Below are 17,451 nucleotides of genomic sequence, written 5' to 3' on the forward strand. Positions count from 1 at the left end.
TAAAAATCTGAGAAAATCTGAAGTTGCAATATTCTTAGATTTGGGCCAGTTTGTATATGAATGAGAGAGCTTTATCTAAAGTTGCAATATCCATAAATGTAATTGTCACATATTATGAATGAGAGAGCTTTACTAACAATGAGAGAGCTTTACTCACATATTATGAATGAGAGAGCTTTAATATTTCGTTTGTTCATTTTCAAAAATGTTGAACTACATTGAAGAGGATCATACTAACAATGATACTTCAAGAATTTTTTGCATTTTATGTTTAATCTGTTTATTTTTCATTTATTATTGTTCCTTTTGCTGTTATTTATTATTTGACTCTCTATTCAATTTTAGTGTATAATTTTATAATGTCGCTGTTACAATGTACGGGCACAGTTTATAGTATATTATAAATTGGGATCAAGCTATCCAACCATCTAAAATATTCATGATCCGATTTTTTAATCTAACTGGCTATTATTGCCACCTTAGTTTTTTCCTCCTTTAAGCATAACTATTGTCTCTGCACCAAACATAGCCAAGAATGAGATAATATATTATTAGGAACTTCAATTAATTGCAAGAGAAATAAACACTAACAATACATTCATATAATTAATCTTGAGGGAGCACACAATAAACAATCTGCTTCCTTCTCCATCTACTAAGAACACCTGCCCATACCTAACTTTGCTGTTAACTTACATACATATGCCATCTTTTACACAACAAGAAAAAAAATGAAAATGAAATAAAAAATCACTCTTTAAAGAAGCATTAAGCTTGTGATATAACTATATTTTCCAAATTACCAGTGCCACGCAGTTCATCACGTGGCTGTTGTGTTGGGAGCGTGTTGTTATGTACTGGACGATGGGTCCTGGCATGTGGGACCCTCCTAGACCTAGCCCTCCATCTCAGTATCTCAACTATTATGGAATTTGCACTCATAGCAACTCCAAATCCAGCAAAAGTTGCAAGTATTATGGATATAACTGCTTGGATATGCAGCTGCAAATCCAGCATAGATTTATTTAAAGTGAGATGTAGTTACGGATCGGAGCTACACAGTCTCAACCCTTTCAAGTATATATATATTATAAAAATTCAGATGATTGTTGAAAGGTGAAAATTAAGGTATACTCACATAGGAGTAAAACAGATGAGCAAAGAAAACAACAAGCAGAAATTGGACGCCTGAATAAATCCACATGTACTGTCTCATTGCTGCATCACATATCATTTCCTTCATCAGTACCAAATTTAAATTAATAATTTGATTTTGCACATCTTGGATGTAAAATTGTGCAAACCTATGGTGGTCGAAGTAAGAGAAGCAAAAAGGCCGAGAATGCAAGAGAAAGGCAACGATATAGCCAGTGCAGCTGTACCAAAGTCAACTACCTAACATGACATAACAACAAATTACACTAATTAAAACAACTTCAATACTTATGATTCTGGTTGTTGTACGTAGTTAAGAGCATGAATAAGGAACAAGAAAAGAAAGGGTGTGATAGAATATATGTATGTACCATTAGTTGCTCCAAGAAGCAGAAATATGCAAGCATGCTCACTATTGCCAGTATAGGCATCGCCTGAAATGTACTGAAAATGCAACAAAAGAACAATATTACATATAGAATTGCACTGCACAACAAGTTCAATGACAAAGAAAACATGGTACCACACTGAATAAAGTTTATACTCACTTATATTGATAATATATGTCTTGGTGGGCCGGGCCGCCAACTCGTGTATTACCAGCAGAGGCATTCTGAATACGAAGTAAAGTTACAGGCAAGTTTTTGACCTCCTCCTTGCACACCTCACAATCCCTGCTTCCCTTGATGCTGAACCATTTTATAGCACATTCCTTATGGACTAAAGCCATTTCACCCTTACACAAGCACTCTAATCTTAGGGTTGTATCATTCCCTTCAGATAACTCTTCGAAACATATACGGCACACTGCCTCTTCCTCTGGTATATCCTCTCTGTTATCTCCATCCTCGTTCTCTGACACAATAACAAGATAAATTAAGAATAGACTGAACCAAAAATTTACTGCCGAATAACAATTTTCAAAAGTATTCACTAAGATCTAGATAAGGTTTAGACAAGTACCAGTTTCCACTGATACGATTTCTGGAGTAGGGCCACTTGTATCAGTTACTCGTGGTGTAGTGGGAATAACTCGAAATACAACACCTAATGAGTCCATTCTCTTCAAACTGTTTGCATTGGCTACTTTACCATTTAAAGGAACCGACTTTGACCGCCATATTTTTCGTTGTACATCTTTTTTCTGTCAATTTGAGAAAAAGAGAAATTACAATTTGATTGCATATCTGTTTCATTTTGCTTTTCTGAAAAAGAAAAAAAAATACTACTTACTGCACTAGAAATGCCTTCTGCTGTGGTAGCTTCTTGCAAAGTCTTCTCTGCCAAGTCCACTTCTGTGTCAACAGGAAGTGAAGTTGCTCTTCTCACTGAAGGACTGAGTATCTTAGTCAAAGATAGCGACCTTATAATAGAACTTCTCTCCCTACTTCCCCGAGATGACCCATCTGTACCTGACAAGTCATTTCTCACATCAGATATAGCATCACCGGTTGCGAACTTGAAACTCGTAGCTAATAAGAGCTTTTTAATGGAGCTCCTGGATCTTTGGACTTTGGTAGAAGTAGGGCGAGGTGGAAGCCCAATTCCTCCTCTGGTAGAAGAAGAAGAAGAGCTGGTTGGTGGTGTAGATGCATTTGCACTTGCAGGATTTGGGGTTACACTTCTTGGAGGTATGTCAATGGAAAGATGTGGCCTTTTCCCCTGACTTTTATGTCTAATCTCGCTCGAATTACTGTCAGCCTGCAGTGTGATTGATTGACAACCGTAATGAATTAATTTAAATTTGAAAATTTACTATACATTGCTTGAGTCTAGACAAGGCCTGGAGGAAATTGAGCATTATAGAACTTTTCCTATTAAGTTGTAATATTTAGGTTTGTAATATAGTTTTTTATTTTGTTTTGTTGCTAATTAGTTTGTTAGTTTAGGCAGTAAGATGGTAGCAGATGTTTGGTACCAGTATCTGTCATGAACTATGTTAAGTTTCAATGGAAAGTACTGGTGGGGTCTACGGTCTACCCCCCCAGTTGAGCTAGCATTAGTAAACTTTGTCCTTGAAACCTATTTTATCTTCAAGTCTTGTGGTACGTTTGGATCGAGCAAAGATTAGTGTAAGAATAGCGATTTTTGGGTTAGTGGTTGAGAATAGTGCTAATCCGAATGGTTTGAGAATAGCACTAACTTTGGACTATTCAGGTTAATGTCATTTGGATTGTATGTTTGGAATAGCGATGGAGAGAATAAATAAAATAATGATTAATCTAATATAATATTTAAACTAATATTATACTACATTTAATATCTAAACTAATATTTTATTTCATTTAATATTTAGACTAATATTATATTACATTTAAACTAATATTTTTAATACTAATCGAATATTTTATTTAATACTAATCTATTTAAATATTATATTATATTTATTTATTGCTAATTTAATATTTTATTTAATACTAATCTAATATTTGAACTAATATTATATTACATTTATCATTTAAATTAATATTATATTATATTTAATATAATATTTTATTTAATAATAAACTAAAATTTAAAGTAATATTATATTACATTTAATATTTAAATTAATATTATATTACATTTAACATTTAAACTAATATTATATTACATTTAACATTTAAACTAATATTATATTACATTTAATCTAACATTTTATTTAATATTAATCTAATTTAATATTATATTTATTTAATACTAATCTACATTTTAAAATAATATTATATTTAATTTAATATTTAAACTAATAGTTTATTTAATACTAATCTAATATAATATTATATTATATTTAATACTAATCAGATGTTTTATTTAATACTAATTTAATATTTAAACTAATTCTAATTGAGATTAATCAAATATTTTATTAATATCACTAATCCCACAAGCTCTATTCTTGCCAACCCAACATTTTTATGGGTTAGTGGAATAGAGCTATTCTTAAACTAACCAAAATTGCTAATTTATGTTTGGATCAACAAGAATTGAGAATATATAGTAGAGCTAACCCAAGATTAGCTCTATTCTTGGTTGATCCAAACGCAACTGTAGAGAAGGAGTCAGAGTATAAGAATAAATAATAAGCTTTATTTATTTATTTTTTTCCTTATTTGATGGAACTCATATTTAATTAGACATAAATTAATTAAGTAGTACTGGTGAAGGCTGACGTTAATGATAGCATGCCCGTCAGAAATTCCTGACCAACCAACACCAACACCAACACCTACACCTACAAATTAAGTTGTGATAAATATTGGTCTTGCATATTAATTAAATAATACAAAATGGCAAAATTCTTCTTTATCAGCTCAAGTCAAGGTAGATACGTACCCTGATAGATAGGTACTAATGAAGGTTTTATTTCCAAAGTAAAATTCGTTTCTGCGAGTTGGACCTTGCGCGCAGTTTAATCAACCCAATTCGTCAAAGAGACATTCAGGAGAGAGGTCAATTTAGAATCATAAACTGAGAAATTCAGGAGAGAGGTCAAAGAAAAGGGAAGGGGAGACAACACGGCAGAAAACCAAAATAAAATAAAATAAAATAAAGAGAGGGAAAAGTTGATTGAGATGCAGGTGGATAGAGAAGAGAAGTACCTTGTGTTCCATGGTGTAGAATGAGTAAAGGAAGAAAGGAAGAAGCAAGTTGAAGTGGAGGTAATAAGCAACAACAGAAGAGAAACAGCCTGGGAGGGGAAAAGAGGCAATTAAGTGCCTTCCAGCGCTGAAGCACTTAATTTTATCGTTTCTTCGTAAATCTATCTCAGTAAATAGGAAAGGAAAGGAAAGGAATGGGACGTTGGAGAGTGCAGATGTGTGAGAGAGCGAGAGAAGAGAGAGATACTGATCGATTGATGTTACAGGTTAGTGGTTACACATACATAACCCACCTTTGACCTTCCTCTCCTCAGTGTCTCTCCAGCTCCAGGTATATATATATATATATATATATATATATATAAATAATTAAAATTAATTACTGATTATGATGATACGCCATTACGCCATTACGCCACGCGTCCTGTTAATCATTAAATTAAATTAATTACTGATTATGATGATACGCCACGGCCACGCGTCCTGTACTTACTTCCCGGCCGGTGAGGTCTATAGTCTGTACCTATCAGTAATTTTGTTTTGTATCCATCCCGATCGATCCCGCAATTACGTGTCTCTCTTTCTTTGGTTTGCCTAATTATCTTATCTTACCTAGGCTAGCTAGGGTCCACCATGGCGCAGAAACCATAGCATATATATGTCTCTCTTTAGTTCGTGCTCTGCTCTGCATGAAGATAAAAATTGCTCCGTTAATTCTTTACCCAATTAATTCCTTGCCTACCCGGCCCGCGCTTTTTGCATTTCCACTATCGCGCATTTCCTTTCTACTCCCCTCCCGTACAATTATTATAGTTCTTGCTTGCCTTGCCTAAATCATACATGCATTGGGTCCACTCCACGGCTCCACCATAGCGCAAATCCTTGCCTACCCATATGCATGTTTTCCTTTTCCTTTTCCTTTTATTAATTTTGCTCTCCACTATCAAGTCTTTAAAAATCAATGACACGTTTGATTTCAAAAACTTAAATTTATATGGAGTTAACTTGATTGGATAGTCATTCAATTAAGATTTTTATGGGTTAGTAGAATAGAGCTCTATTTTTGCCTAAAGATGTACTGAGGGAGTAGGGGCCGAAGGAGGGAAGAAGAGGGAATGTGGTCAATTGATCTCCAATTTTTTTTTATTTATGTATGATTTTTTTTTATATAATATAGAGTTAAATGACACAATATTGTAAAATTAACTTCTATTGAACGTAGAAATTTATTAAATAATTGACTTTATAGTTCAAAGATCTAATTCTGCCTGGGTGATAGAGTGGTGGTAGATTTTGATTTAGTTTTTGCTTGATTCATGCCATTGGTTTAACTAATTCGTATGCTTCATACCAAAATTAGAGCTGCATCGATCTTATTTTTAATATCTGCCATTTTATTTACCTAATTTAGATATAGTATATTATTGGTACAGGTTTTGGTTTAAACTAGAGGTTGTTTGCTTGATACAAACATTTAGTTGTTAGTAGTTGCAAGGAGAAATGAGTCGACAAGGACAAGATCGATGTCAATCCTTGTCGATCCAAACATGAATCCGTCCATGATATACGGACAATATTTTTTTTGTTTTAGGTTTATCAAACAAATATATATAGATATGTCTTTCAATATCTACATCTCCATTTTCTTATAAAGTACGTAGAATATAGATATGTCCTTCAATATCTCCATCTTCATTTTCTTATAAAGTACGTAGATATTCTGGATCCGTCAATGTTTTTAATTAAAAAATTAAATTTCGGATTAAACATCAGCTCTATCTGATCAAATATTTTATCATATGTATTTTTTTTTTATGTTTTTTACGTGTACAAGTTTAAATTTATTTAGATACGTACTCGTCACATGCAAATTGTAACGTCTTTCTGATTAGTCCTAATTTCTTTCTACTTTTTAGACATTATTTAAGAAATTTTTGAATTGATCGATCATGTCTTCATTTATTTCTATTTTTTTAATATCATTTTAAAAATGCTATTTGTCATTTAATATATTATTTTGTATGTCATTATTTTTATGAAAATATGTTAAAAACATAAAAAATATGTCATATAATATGTTTCTTAAGAAATATTATTTACGTGTAGATGTTATTTAAGAAATGTTATTTGTCATTTAGTTTTTTTTTTAAATATGTCATGTTGTATGATTTTTTTTGTTATCTTATAATATGTCTTTGTTGCAATGCACATACACTATACTAGTCTATAAATTAAGGATCCTCCATCTAAATATCAAATTTGTGACAATTCATACAAAGAATGTTGCCTTTGTTTGTAAACCAAATAGTAATTCTCAATATATATACAATTTAATATAACTTTTAAAGATTTATAGGAAGCTATGATAACAAAATAATACTAATAACGAAAATAATAATAATAACTATAATAATAATATGATGATGATGTATTACCTATATGATCGTATTATTTTTTGCTATTTTATTTTGTTTTATTTAGGGTTCCAATAATACAGACTGAATCTCATCCATGTAGAATAAAAATATATAACTTCACTTATATAATAAACTATTTTATTTCTTTTGATCTTCAGAAATTGAGAACAACTCAAAATTTCATTTTTAAAATGAACGAGCGAATGTAAATTAATAATTTTGCCAGCATAACGTTATGACAGCAATTAAATGGAAAAAAATGTTTATATTTATAAAATTACCATACATCTCTAGTCAACAATTAGAAATGAACTTTTGACTTAGAATTTATAATTAATTTAAAATGATATTATGAATGAGAATCCTCTCCTTTTTGGGTTTCTACAGCTAGGCTAGGCTAGGGTCCAAGTAAAATCTGAAATACAATATATATATAAAGGACTTGGCTACGGTGCTATGGGTAGCTAAGAGGCCTCCCGTGCTACGGCTCAATATTCGACTTTTCAAAATTCTAACGGTCGATCCGAACCGTTCATCTTGTTCTCCGTATTAATATGTGCTTGGAGACCAAATTTTACAATTTTTGGAAAAATTTTACTATATTTTTAGATTTATTGAAAATCGCTGTTTTTCAGACAAATCTGGACCATAAAAAACAGCGATATTCAATAAATCTAAAAAAATAGTAAAAAATTTCCAAAAAATGTGAAATTTGGTCTCCAAACACATATTAATATGGAGAACAAGATGAACGGTTCGGATCGACTGTTAAAATTTTGAAAAGTCGAATATTGAGCTGTAGCACGGGAGGCCTCTTAGCTACCCATAGCATATTAGCCAAATCCTATATATAAATGGAAATATATACATTGCTAGTGTAAATGTTTCAAGACAAGACAAAAGAGATAGGAGGTCCGATGGGCATAGGACCTACTTTTAGGTTCAATTAGCTCTAACATCATACAATTAGCATTATGATATGTGCACATGGAAACTGATACAGACACGCACAGATTTTAATACATAGCACACGAATCCTGATGTAATCAAATGGTGTCTACACCCATTGAACCAAGGTAGGTCCGATGGACATCGGACCTACTCTAAACACGCTATATATACATAGGCTCCTATAGCTATATATAGTTACTAACCGACCCTCTCATCTCATCAATCATCATTCTAAAATAAAATCTAAAGCCATTTTTAATTTTTAACTTGCTACGTCATTGTACATGTGAAAAGTAAAAACTTAGTTGTATTGCTTTTGAAATAAAATAAAATAAATGTGATATTTTAATATATATTAATTAATTTCATCTAATCAAGCCTTATTACAAGAGGTCCAGAGCGATGGCCAACTAGTTAATTTGCATCTAATCAGACAGACAGCTTGGTCGAACGGATCGGTGTGAAAATTGGTAGTAACGGAAAGATGCAATTTTATGCATTGAAACAACCAACGACAACTCAATCTGCTTTCTTCTTCTTTTCTACATCCTGACACTCTGTAGTAAAGCTTTTGTTGTTTTAACATATAATTTATTCTTTTCTTCTTTTAACAAATTATTGCTCTCTTAAATTTGTATGCACTATATGTTGCAATATATATAATACCAATTACAAATGAGATAATAATTAAAAAAAATATACAAAATGTAATAAACTCATTAATGCAATTGAAGCACAAATAATAATATAATACTGTTAATCTCCACCGCAACACGCCGACTTGTGACTAGTAAAAAAAAAAAAGTTATATAATTCAGTTTATTGAGCGTTCAAAATAATCATTACTAAATAATGAAGATCACATAACCTATTTTTTTGATAATATAGCTACAAAATATCAGATGGCAATGTAATTATTGAAAAAAAAAAAAAAAAAAATTCTTCATAATCAATTTTTTTTTGTCCTCCAAAATGTTGGCAGATTATATTTAAGAAGGAGAAAGGAGAAAGGAGAAAGGAGAAAGGAGAAAGGAGAGGAGGGAAGCTATTGGAGAGAGAGGAGGGAGGGGAAAGAAATGGAAAATTGGGGCCTACAAGGACACTTGTTAATTATTTTAGAGGAGAGTTATTTTGTTTGATAAATTTTGAAAGGATAATATTTTGTAAAATTTCCCTTCATTTTACACTTGTGCTAAATGATGAAAGATACTTCCAGATAAAACATGGTAAAAAATAAAAAAAATGAAACAAACACCTCATTTATTTGTTACTTAAAATGCAGATTAATGGAAATAAATTTTTGGATAGGCACGTCGACCCTATTTCAACTATTTTACTTTTAAAACTAAAACTATTAGTTGTTATCCATCAATTTCCGTTCAAAGTTCACAATATTATTCTTAAAATAGAACATGCATTTATGATTTAAGAGCAAATAACATTTGTTAAGGAAAAGGAAATCATCCTCATTGTCCAAACAAATATTATATTAAAAGAAAAGGGAAACATAAATATGCCATCTAGCACTTACAGAACATTAAATAAAATTTTCTGGATCATCATCATCAACGCTGTTATGGAATGTTCTTTTTATTTTACATATAAAGGAGAAAATTTATATAACGCTGGCCTAATTAAGATAGCTTGCAAAAAGTAAAATTGATGGGAAATAAATTAAAGACATTTTAATAGTAAGTTATAAACTGCTTTTTTTTATTTATAATTCTTCTAGGATAATTAAGTAGTGCTCAACATAAAGTGAAAAGTGATGATCAAATAATCCTAAATATTTTTTTATCAAATACTTACCCTAATATTGAATAATTCAGAACAAATTTTGCATAATTAATTTTAATCACGAAATCATTCATAACCTTATTAAAAATTAATATATAAACATTCACAAGCATTAAGTTTAATTCTTAACATGCACTTTATTTCCAAGAGGCAAATTCCAAAATCCTTAAACCAACTCCTAAAAAACGCCATAAAATCCACGGTGAAATCCGAACCCCGTATGAAGTGGCTGGAAAGCACTTGCTCCCGGCATGAGGCCGCTAATTTCTTGCTTAACGGGCACACTGAATTGTGGGACCTGTTGCTGCTGCAGCTGCCTGTGGGCCATTGCTTCAGGCAGGAGTTGATTGGTTCTTTCCGCCATCGAACCACTCAACTTTACAAGCGCCTTTTCATACGCCTCTAATTCCAGCAAATTCAGCTCGTCTACACCGTCGACAATGGCCTTGTTAAAACCACCCTCACGTTCCTTCTTTACAATAGCCACCTCTAGTTTCTCTCTTCGCTTCCTCTCACTCTCCAACTTTCCATTTATTTCAGTGCATTGTCGGCTCAGCTCCCTTGCGATGGGTGATCCTGCCACGATCCGCCCCACCTTCGGTCCATTTTGGTTGTGGCCAGCTGTACCTATTCAAATCATATATACTAATCATTACTAAATATTTTTGGATAAATATATAATAGGTTTAAAGAAACAAGAATAAAAGAGCATGTTCTAAGAGACGGAAACAGGATTTTAATCTATATGAGGTGATCAATATATTATGTACATAAAAATTTCTAGTAAATATAAGTATAACAATTAATTAACTCAATTGAAGTTAATATGAACATAATATTTTTAATCTATGGGGTCAAATTTAACATAGATATAGCAATTTTATCGTTAATATTATAATCTATTGTACAAGTTTAAAGAATTTTCATATTAAATAATGGAGGTGATCAACTGACCTCTGCTATTTAGCGAATGTAAACCCGCCCCTAGATGTTCTATGACAATAAATTTGTTGAGCATTTTTCAAAGATATCTATAGAAACAAGAAGAAATTAAGGAGGACATGTAAATATAATAGACATAATTTACCATAGTTAGAAGCAACAGAGTTGGTTTTAGTGGAGGAAGAGAGGAAGCGGTCAGCAACAGAGTCGACAGAGGGGTGGCCAAAGGAGAAGGCCTTGCCGGCTGGAGAGAAGATGACGATGCAGATCTCGGCCCCACATAGCGTCGACAATTCGCTTGCCTTCTTGAACAACCCGTTGCGCCGCTTTGAGAAACACACCTGCCTCGCCTCCTCGTTCTCGATTTTCTTTATCTCTATCTTTTGCCTCCCCATGCTCACCCTTTTCCTCATCTTCTTCTTCTTTATTGATTTTGTTTTGGCTAGGGTTTGATGCAAATATGAGAGAACTGCGTTGAGTCAATTGTATATATAGAGAGGGATGGATCATGGATGAAGTAATTATGCGTAGCTTTTAGTAGGAGCATTTAATGCTTCCAAGTAGAAACGCCAGATCATGAACCATCAACGGTACATACTAATTAGCATTTATCCGTTGAGCAATGAGCAGCGATTTGATGCAATTGATTATTCGGTACGGTCAGGTTCCAACTGTGGAATTTCAATAATATTTCTTATATGAAATTAATTACCAACAGTAGCATATAAGCATTGGGCCAACTTTCAAATTTCATAGGCCGTATTAGGCCCAGAAGGCCTAATTAAATAGCACCAACCGCAATGAGCATGTCATGCAAGCTGAAAATTTAGCTAAGACTAATACCAGTTTTGCCGCAATATCAAAAGAAAGTAAGACAAGCTATGCAAGCTGAAAATTATTGCTTTGAATTAATTTAATTAGTGAAAACTCGTAGAATATGGATAATATCCATTGATACTTGACATGACTATTGCACATTATGCTATCAAATCGAGACAGGATTTTACACTCTCTGATAGATTTCAATACATCTTATATAGGTAGTTTTCATAAGGGAGAGGAGGGCGTCCGATGCCCATCGGACCACTTTTGTGTTCGATAGGTTCTCTTCACTGTCGAATCTGTTTTAGGATTCGCGTCCGCAATTTCGCGTCTACTTTAAAATCCGTACACACGAATCTTAAAGCAGATCTGACGGTGAGAGAACTCATCGAATACAAAAGTGGTCCGATGGCCATCGGACAGCCCCCTCTTCCTTTTCATAATGCATGTGCTTAGCGACACTAATTAAAAAAATAATGTGAATGAACAAAACAATACTAAGAAAGTAGTCAATTCCAATTCGAGTGTCATGTGAACCGAGTGTCATATGATCAAATTCTTTTATTTTTTTTGTCTTTGTTATGTCTTTATTTTTTTTAATATTGATAACTTTACATTTAAAACTCAAATATCAAAATAAAACTGTTACATTTGATCTACATCAAAGATTGCGATATTTCGATATTATTTTGATCAGCATTATCAAGATTTGCAAATATACATTAATAGAATCAATTATGGACATTGATTTTTCAACTTATAATTGTTTCATATAAAAACAAACTAACAAAATAGTAATTTTGTTACGTACATGTAGAAAAAATAATATAGATCAATCACATCTAATGATTTTATTTTAACACATAAATTATAAAATTTTAAGTTATTAATGTTTAAAAAATAAAGACATGATGAAGACAAAAAAAAAATTAATCGTTCTCTATAAACACATGGAATGAATAGTAGTATCGCGGCTCTTTGATGGGATTTAGATAACTAGCAAAGTGATTGAATTGAATCAACACAAAGTCACAATCATGTTCGGTCCTAGCCAAGGGCGAACCCATGTTGATTCAGGGGTGGGAAAGTGTCCTATCCTGGATTCTGAAAATTAGTTTTCAGGTTTAGGTCATATGAATTCTTGCCATACCCTAAAAAAATGGTTTGTCCTATCTCGAGCAGTGGCTGAGCTAGTAAGACCAGGGCTGAATTTTGAAAAAGATTCTTAGGTCACCATTTTCAATTTACCTTCCGTTTCTTACGCTAACCTAGAACCAACCAATTCAATTTTCTCTCCCATTTTCTTTCACTCTCTCCATTTTGGTGGGTGCATGATACCTCCATTGCCTCTGAATTTTGCTTTCCGATTTGCTTTTAATTTTTTTTCCATGTTTCATTTTTTTATATTTTTGTTGCTCCTTGTGTTCTTTATTTTATTTTATTTTTTATTTTCATTTTCCTTTTTTTTTACACTCTTTTTTTTAATTGAAAGTATACGGTTAATCATGATTAATTTCTGAAAATCCTAATCTAAATAATTTTATGAATATTATCTTGATAGTTATTTGAGATTTTCAAGTGATCAATTTAGGATTCAATTATACACAATAAGAGTTAACGTTTAGGACTTAAATTTATCCTCATAATTATTGTTTGGTTGTCATATTTTTTTAGTATTTTATGAGAGTGCTTCTAATACAACAACAACAACAACAACAACAACAACCACCTTTAGTCCTAAACGAGTTGGGATAGGCTAGAAATAAAACTCAATCATAATCATACAATAAAGATAAGTAGTAATAAAGTAGTCATAAAATAAAAGTAAAAGTGATAGCAATAATACTAATACTAATACTAATATTAACTATATTATACCTAATCGTAGAGATCAAGGTCCTAAACTTACATCATAGACTCCAAATTCTTACTCCTATGATCTAAGACCTATAATACTATCTCTAAATAATCCCTAACCAGCACTAGGTCATGGTTCTGGTACGTGGATCGCTAGCTTCCACGCGCTCATGTCCGAAGCCGACTCCTTAGTTATATTCCACTCCTTCAAGTCTCTTTTTACTGCTTCGTCCCATGTCAATCGTGGCCAACCTCTGCCTCTCCTTGTGTTTTCGATATGCCTTATAATTCCAGTACGCACCGGTGCTTCAGGAGGTCTCCTTTGGAGATGTCCAAACCATCTCAAACGATTTTGGATGATCTTCTCTTCAATCAGTGCTACCCCAAGTTTGTCACATATATCATCATTTCTGATACGGTCCCTCTAATGAGATAAAAAAAATTCATGAAAATCTTATCAATTTTTTTTGCTTCAATTAGTATTTTTAATTATTTTTTGGATATAGATTTTGAAAATTAAAAACTAATGACTAATTTAGCTAATAACCAAAGTTTAGATGCATATGGATTTTTTTAATCAATTTTGTCCAACTTTCTATTACAAAATAAGCTTTTATCTAGTACCTGATTAATTAATGGGTTTGAACTTAATTGACTATTTGAATCCAATTAGTGCCCTACCCTGATCGAAATCTTAGATCCACCCTGGTCCTAGTGCAGGATACCCAAGGCGATGGTTTCGGACCTCAAGATCTAAGGGGGCCCAAAAAATAAAATTTAGTTTGTATATATTAAAAAGATTTAATTTGTATATATTAAAAATAAATAAAATATTAAGACTCAAACTTTGTATATTTAAAGAGTTTAATTTTTTCTATAAATACAATAGATGTAAGTATAATCTATTGACATATTAATAAAAAAAAATATATATATAAAGAATCCAATTTTTTTTTTCGCACCGGATTTCAAAATTTTCAGAACCGCCTGATAACGAACAAATGGCAGTATTCCACTTTCTGAGTGTGTTGTGCGTTAAAACACGACAACATCCTGAAAATTCCGACTTTTGCAGTTTACGCGTTACAACGCACATGATCTAGTGCATCAAAGGAACAGAGATAGCAATACATCAACACAGTGTCACGTTGTCATTGTGTAATGCACCTAGTTAGGTGCGCTTAATGTACGGTTGGCCAGAGCCAGAGAGGCGTTTCTTTGTCCGTTTTATGTAGTATTTGATCCTATTAAGTTGGTCCTTTCTCGTCCAGAGAAGTGTGATATATATATATGTCTAGACAGTAGACACTATAGTCTGGAGAGAGGCGAGATAAATTAAAAACACTATATTGGATTATTGGCACAATAGTACCATGTTTGCTCTTGAATTTGGAGAGAGAACATATTATGCTAAACATGGTGAAATAATAAAGCAGAAAAATTGTTGTGTTGTGACTAACATGCATGCAATGACTTTGGTTACGTGTTTTGATCAAGTCAATTTTCCATGTGCCGTGTCATAACTAAAATAATAAGGATTAGTCACGTCCATTGGAGGATTCAAGAAGAAACAGAGGTAGGCACTTGTTTACCCCTGGATTTGAATTTTTTTTTCAACCCAGTACTAATTGTTCAGTGTGCCTACCCCTGACCTGAGTTAGTATGATTCTTGAACCAATTCTTTCTAAGCTTTGGTCGATTTTGAGTATTTCATTTTTTTTTTTTTTTTGGGATCTGCAATGCTCTATATGTTTTGTAAATAGAATGAAGAAAAGGAAGAGAACAAGAAAAGTTTGACAATAGGACCTATCATTACAATTCTAAGAAAATTGACCGGCCGAATTTTTTGAGCCTTTTATTATTCAATACATATATTTCAATTAAATTTTTCTCTAAGTTTTGACTTCAATGTGTTAAGAACAGTCCCACTTTGAAATGTGCCAAACGAATTTTTAATTAACTTAGAAAAAATATTTTAATGCTGTATCAATTGATTTTATAATTATAACATATTTTTTAAACATAGTTATAATGACCGAGTTGTAATTGTTTACCCGATAAGTTAATGAGTTTGAACCTGATTAGCTATTTAAATACGATTAGTTCTCTATTCTAACAGAATTTATGAATCCGCCCCTAGTCATGCCATGTGAATCACATCGTGATCAAGTCGTATCGTGACCAAATGTATCATGATCAAACTTTTGTAACTAGTTATGTTAGTCACATTTAATTATATTTAATTATTTTTCATAATTTAAATTTGTTTATTGAAAAAAAAATTAAAAATGTTCTTAAAAAATATGGAACGATTTTTGAAAATTTTAAAGTGATGAAAAACAAATGTTGGAAAAAATGTGCCATGTGGTATCTCATATGTCTTTGTATCATTCTGTGCCGTTTTTTGTACTATTTTGTGCTTTGTTTTGTGTTGTGGTCAGGGCAGTTTTAGTATCATGTCTTTTTTGCGAATAACTAGTCACGACACGCATGTCTTGACATGCCATTCTGTGTTATAATTGTTCTGTTCCGTTCCGTATCGAAATTAGCTCCAATATGTCATTTTTTCACTCTAAAGTGGATTCAGTAAGGAAAAATAGAGTCAATTAATCTCATTTATTTTCAAAAATTATGTGTTAATTTATACATAATTTTCTATGTAAGTTTAGAGTAAAATATCATGTGTATCATAACATTGACGTCCTTACTCACATGAAAATTTTATATGATTTGACTGTCGTATTTGACCTCCATAGCTTAAAAGTTTATAGCTCAAGTCCATTTGATCAGAATATTTATGTTTAGATCCGGATATTTGATCATAATCCAGACCAATTCGGTCCGAGATGGAATGCACAGACCCCTTTAAAATTCATGCCAAAGTTGAACGGACGATCCGATCTAAAATCAAAATTTCTATTAGCATCCATGTAAAATGAATTCGTTTAGCTCCGCCCCTGCTAAAGACACGTCTCTAATAAAAGTTCTTTGCTGAGGTTGTGGATACAGTAAGATGAACTCGATATAGGTTAGTCTATCTTTCAACTGAGTATGAATTTAAATTTTCATTATGCAAAAAAAATACATCATATGCTGGAGCTTGAGATATATTTTTTTTTTCCTAAGAATGTTAATAGAAGCTACCAAGCATATTTGAAAGAGACCAATGTGAAATACATTATGCAAAATGTATTAATATCTCACAATCCGATATCATTTCACTTGCATTTGTCTCACAAATAACCAGCCCCCTTAAACCAGACAGAGTGTTTGCAATTAACCGAATGTATTAATTTCTTGTCATAACAATAAGGATATTTACTGTGTTATTTGGTTATTAAATGCGTGCATGGTCTTCTTTTGTAGGCATGCATTGAATTGGTAGTTGGAATTGAGATATTGTGTGACCATTTTTTGCACGTCTTATAATCTTATCTCTGGTCCACTGCTGTTTACATAATTACATCATCTTAATTCATTTAGCATACTCTAAACAGAGAAGCTCTTACTCTTTTATAGGATATAAAGTACGGTGGAGGTCAGGTGTGTTAATTTAAAATTTAATTGATCATCATCCATCATTAAGTCATTAAAATTATATCATTTCAAAAATTTATATTGTTTGATGGAAAAATTAAACGATTTCAAACAGCTACAAAATTGACATGTACACTATTTACGAAATAAAAAAGACATTTATAAATTTAAAAAATAGCGTGAACAATATTATTAATTAAAGATATTAAATGAATATAAATAACTTAGAAAATGATTTACAGTCAAGATGACTCAATGTAATAAATTAATTGATTCAGAATTTTTGAGTTTTAAATGCTTACTAACGACACTATTGATAAACAAATATTTACAACAAATCAAATGACTATCATTCTCAGATCTAAACTTTTTTATTCTCATGAAATTATCTA

The 17,451-nt window shown here is 31.9% G+C and overlaps 1 protein-coding gene across 1 annotated transcript; it reads right to left on the reverse strand.

The window, feature by feature from the left end:
• Positions 1 to 526: 526 nt before the first annotated feature.
• On the reverse strand, positions 527 to 5,000 carry LOC144575796 (uncharacterized). Its single transcript, XM_078326043.1, has 8 exons — positions 4,737 to 5,000; positions 2,389 to 2,856; positions 2,119 to 2,299; positions 1,704 to 2,010; positions 1,527 to 1,599; positions 1,305 to 1,395; positions 1,139 to 1,218; positions 527 to 1,002 (listed from the first exon to the last, which is right to left on the reverse strand). Exons 1-8 carry the CDS (start codon positions 4,746 to 4,748, stop codon positions 769 to 771), a joined length of 1,446 nt encoding a protein of 481 aa, XP_078182169.1. The 5' UTR covers positions 4,749 to 5,000; the 3' UTR covers positions 527 to 768.
• Between the last annotated feature and the right edge of the window lie 12,451 nt (positions 5,001 to 17,451).

Source organism: Carex rostrata, chromosome 24 (genome assembly GCF_964058835.1).
Source record: "Carex rostrata chromosome 24, lpCarRost1.2, whole genome shotgun sequence".
NCBI classification, from domain to species: Eukaryota; Viridiplantae; Streptophyta; class Magnoliopsida; order Poales; family Cyperaceae; genus Carex; species Carex rostrata.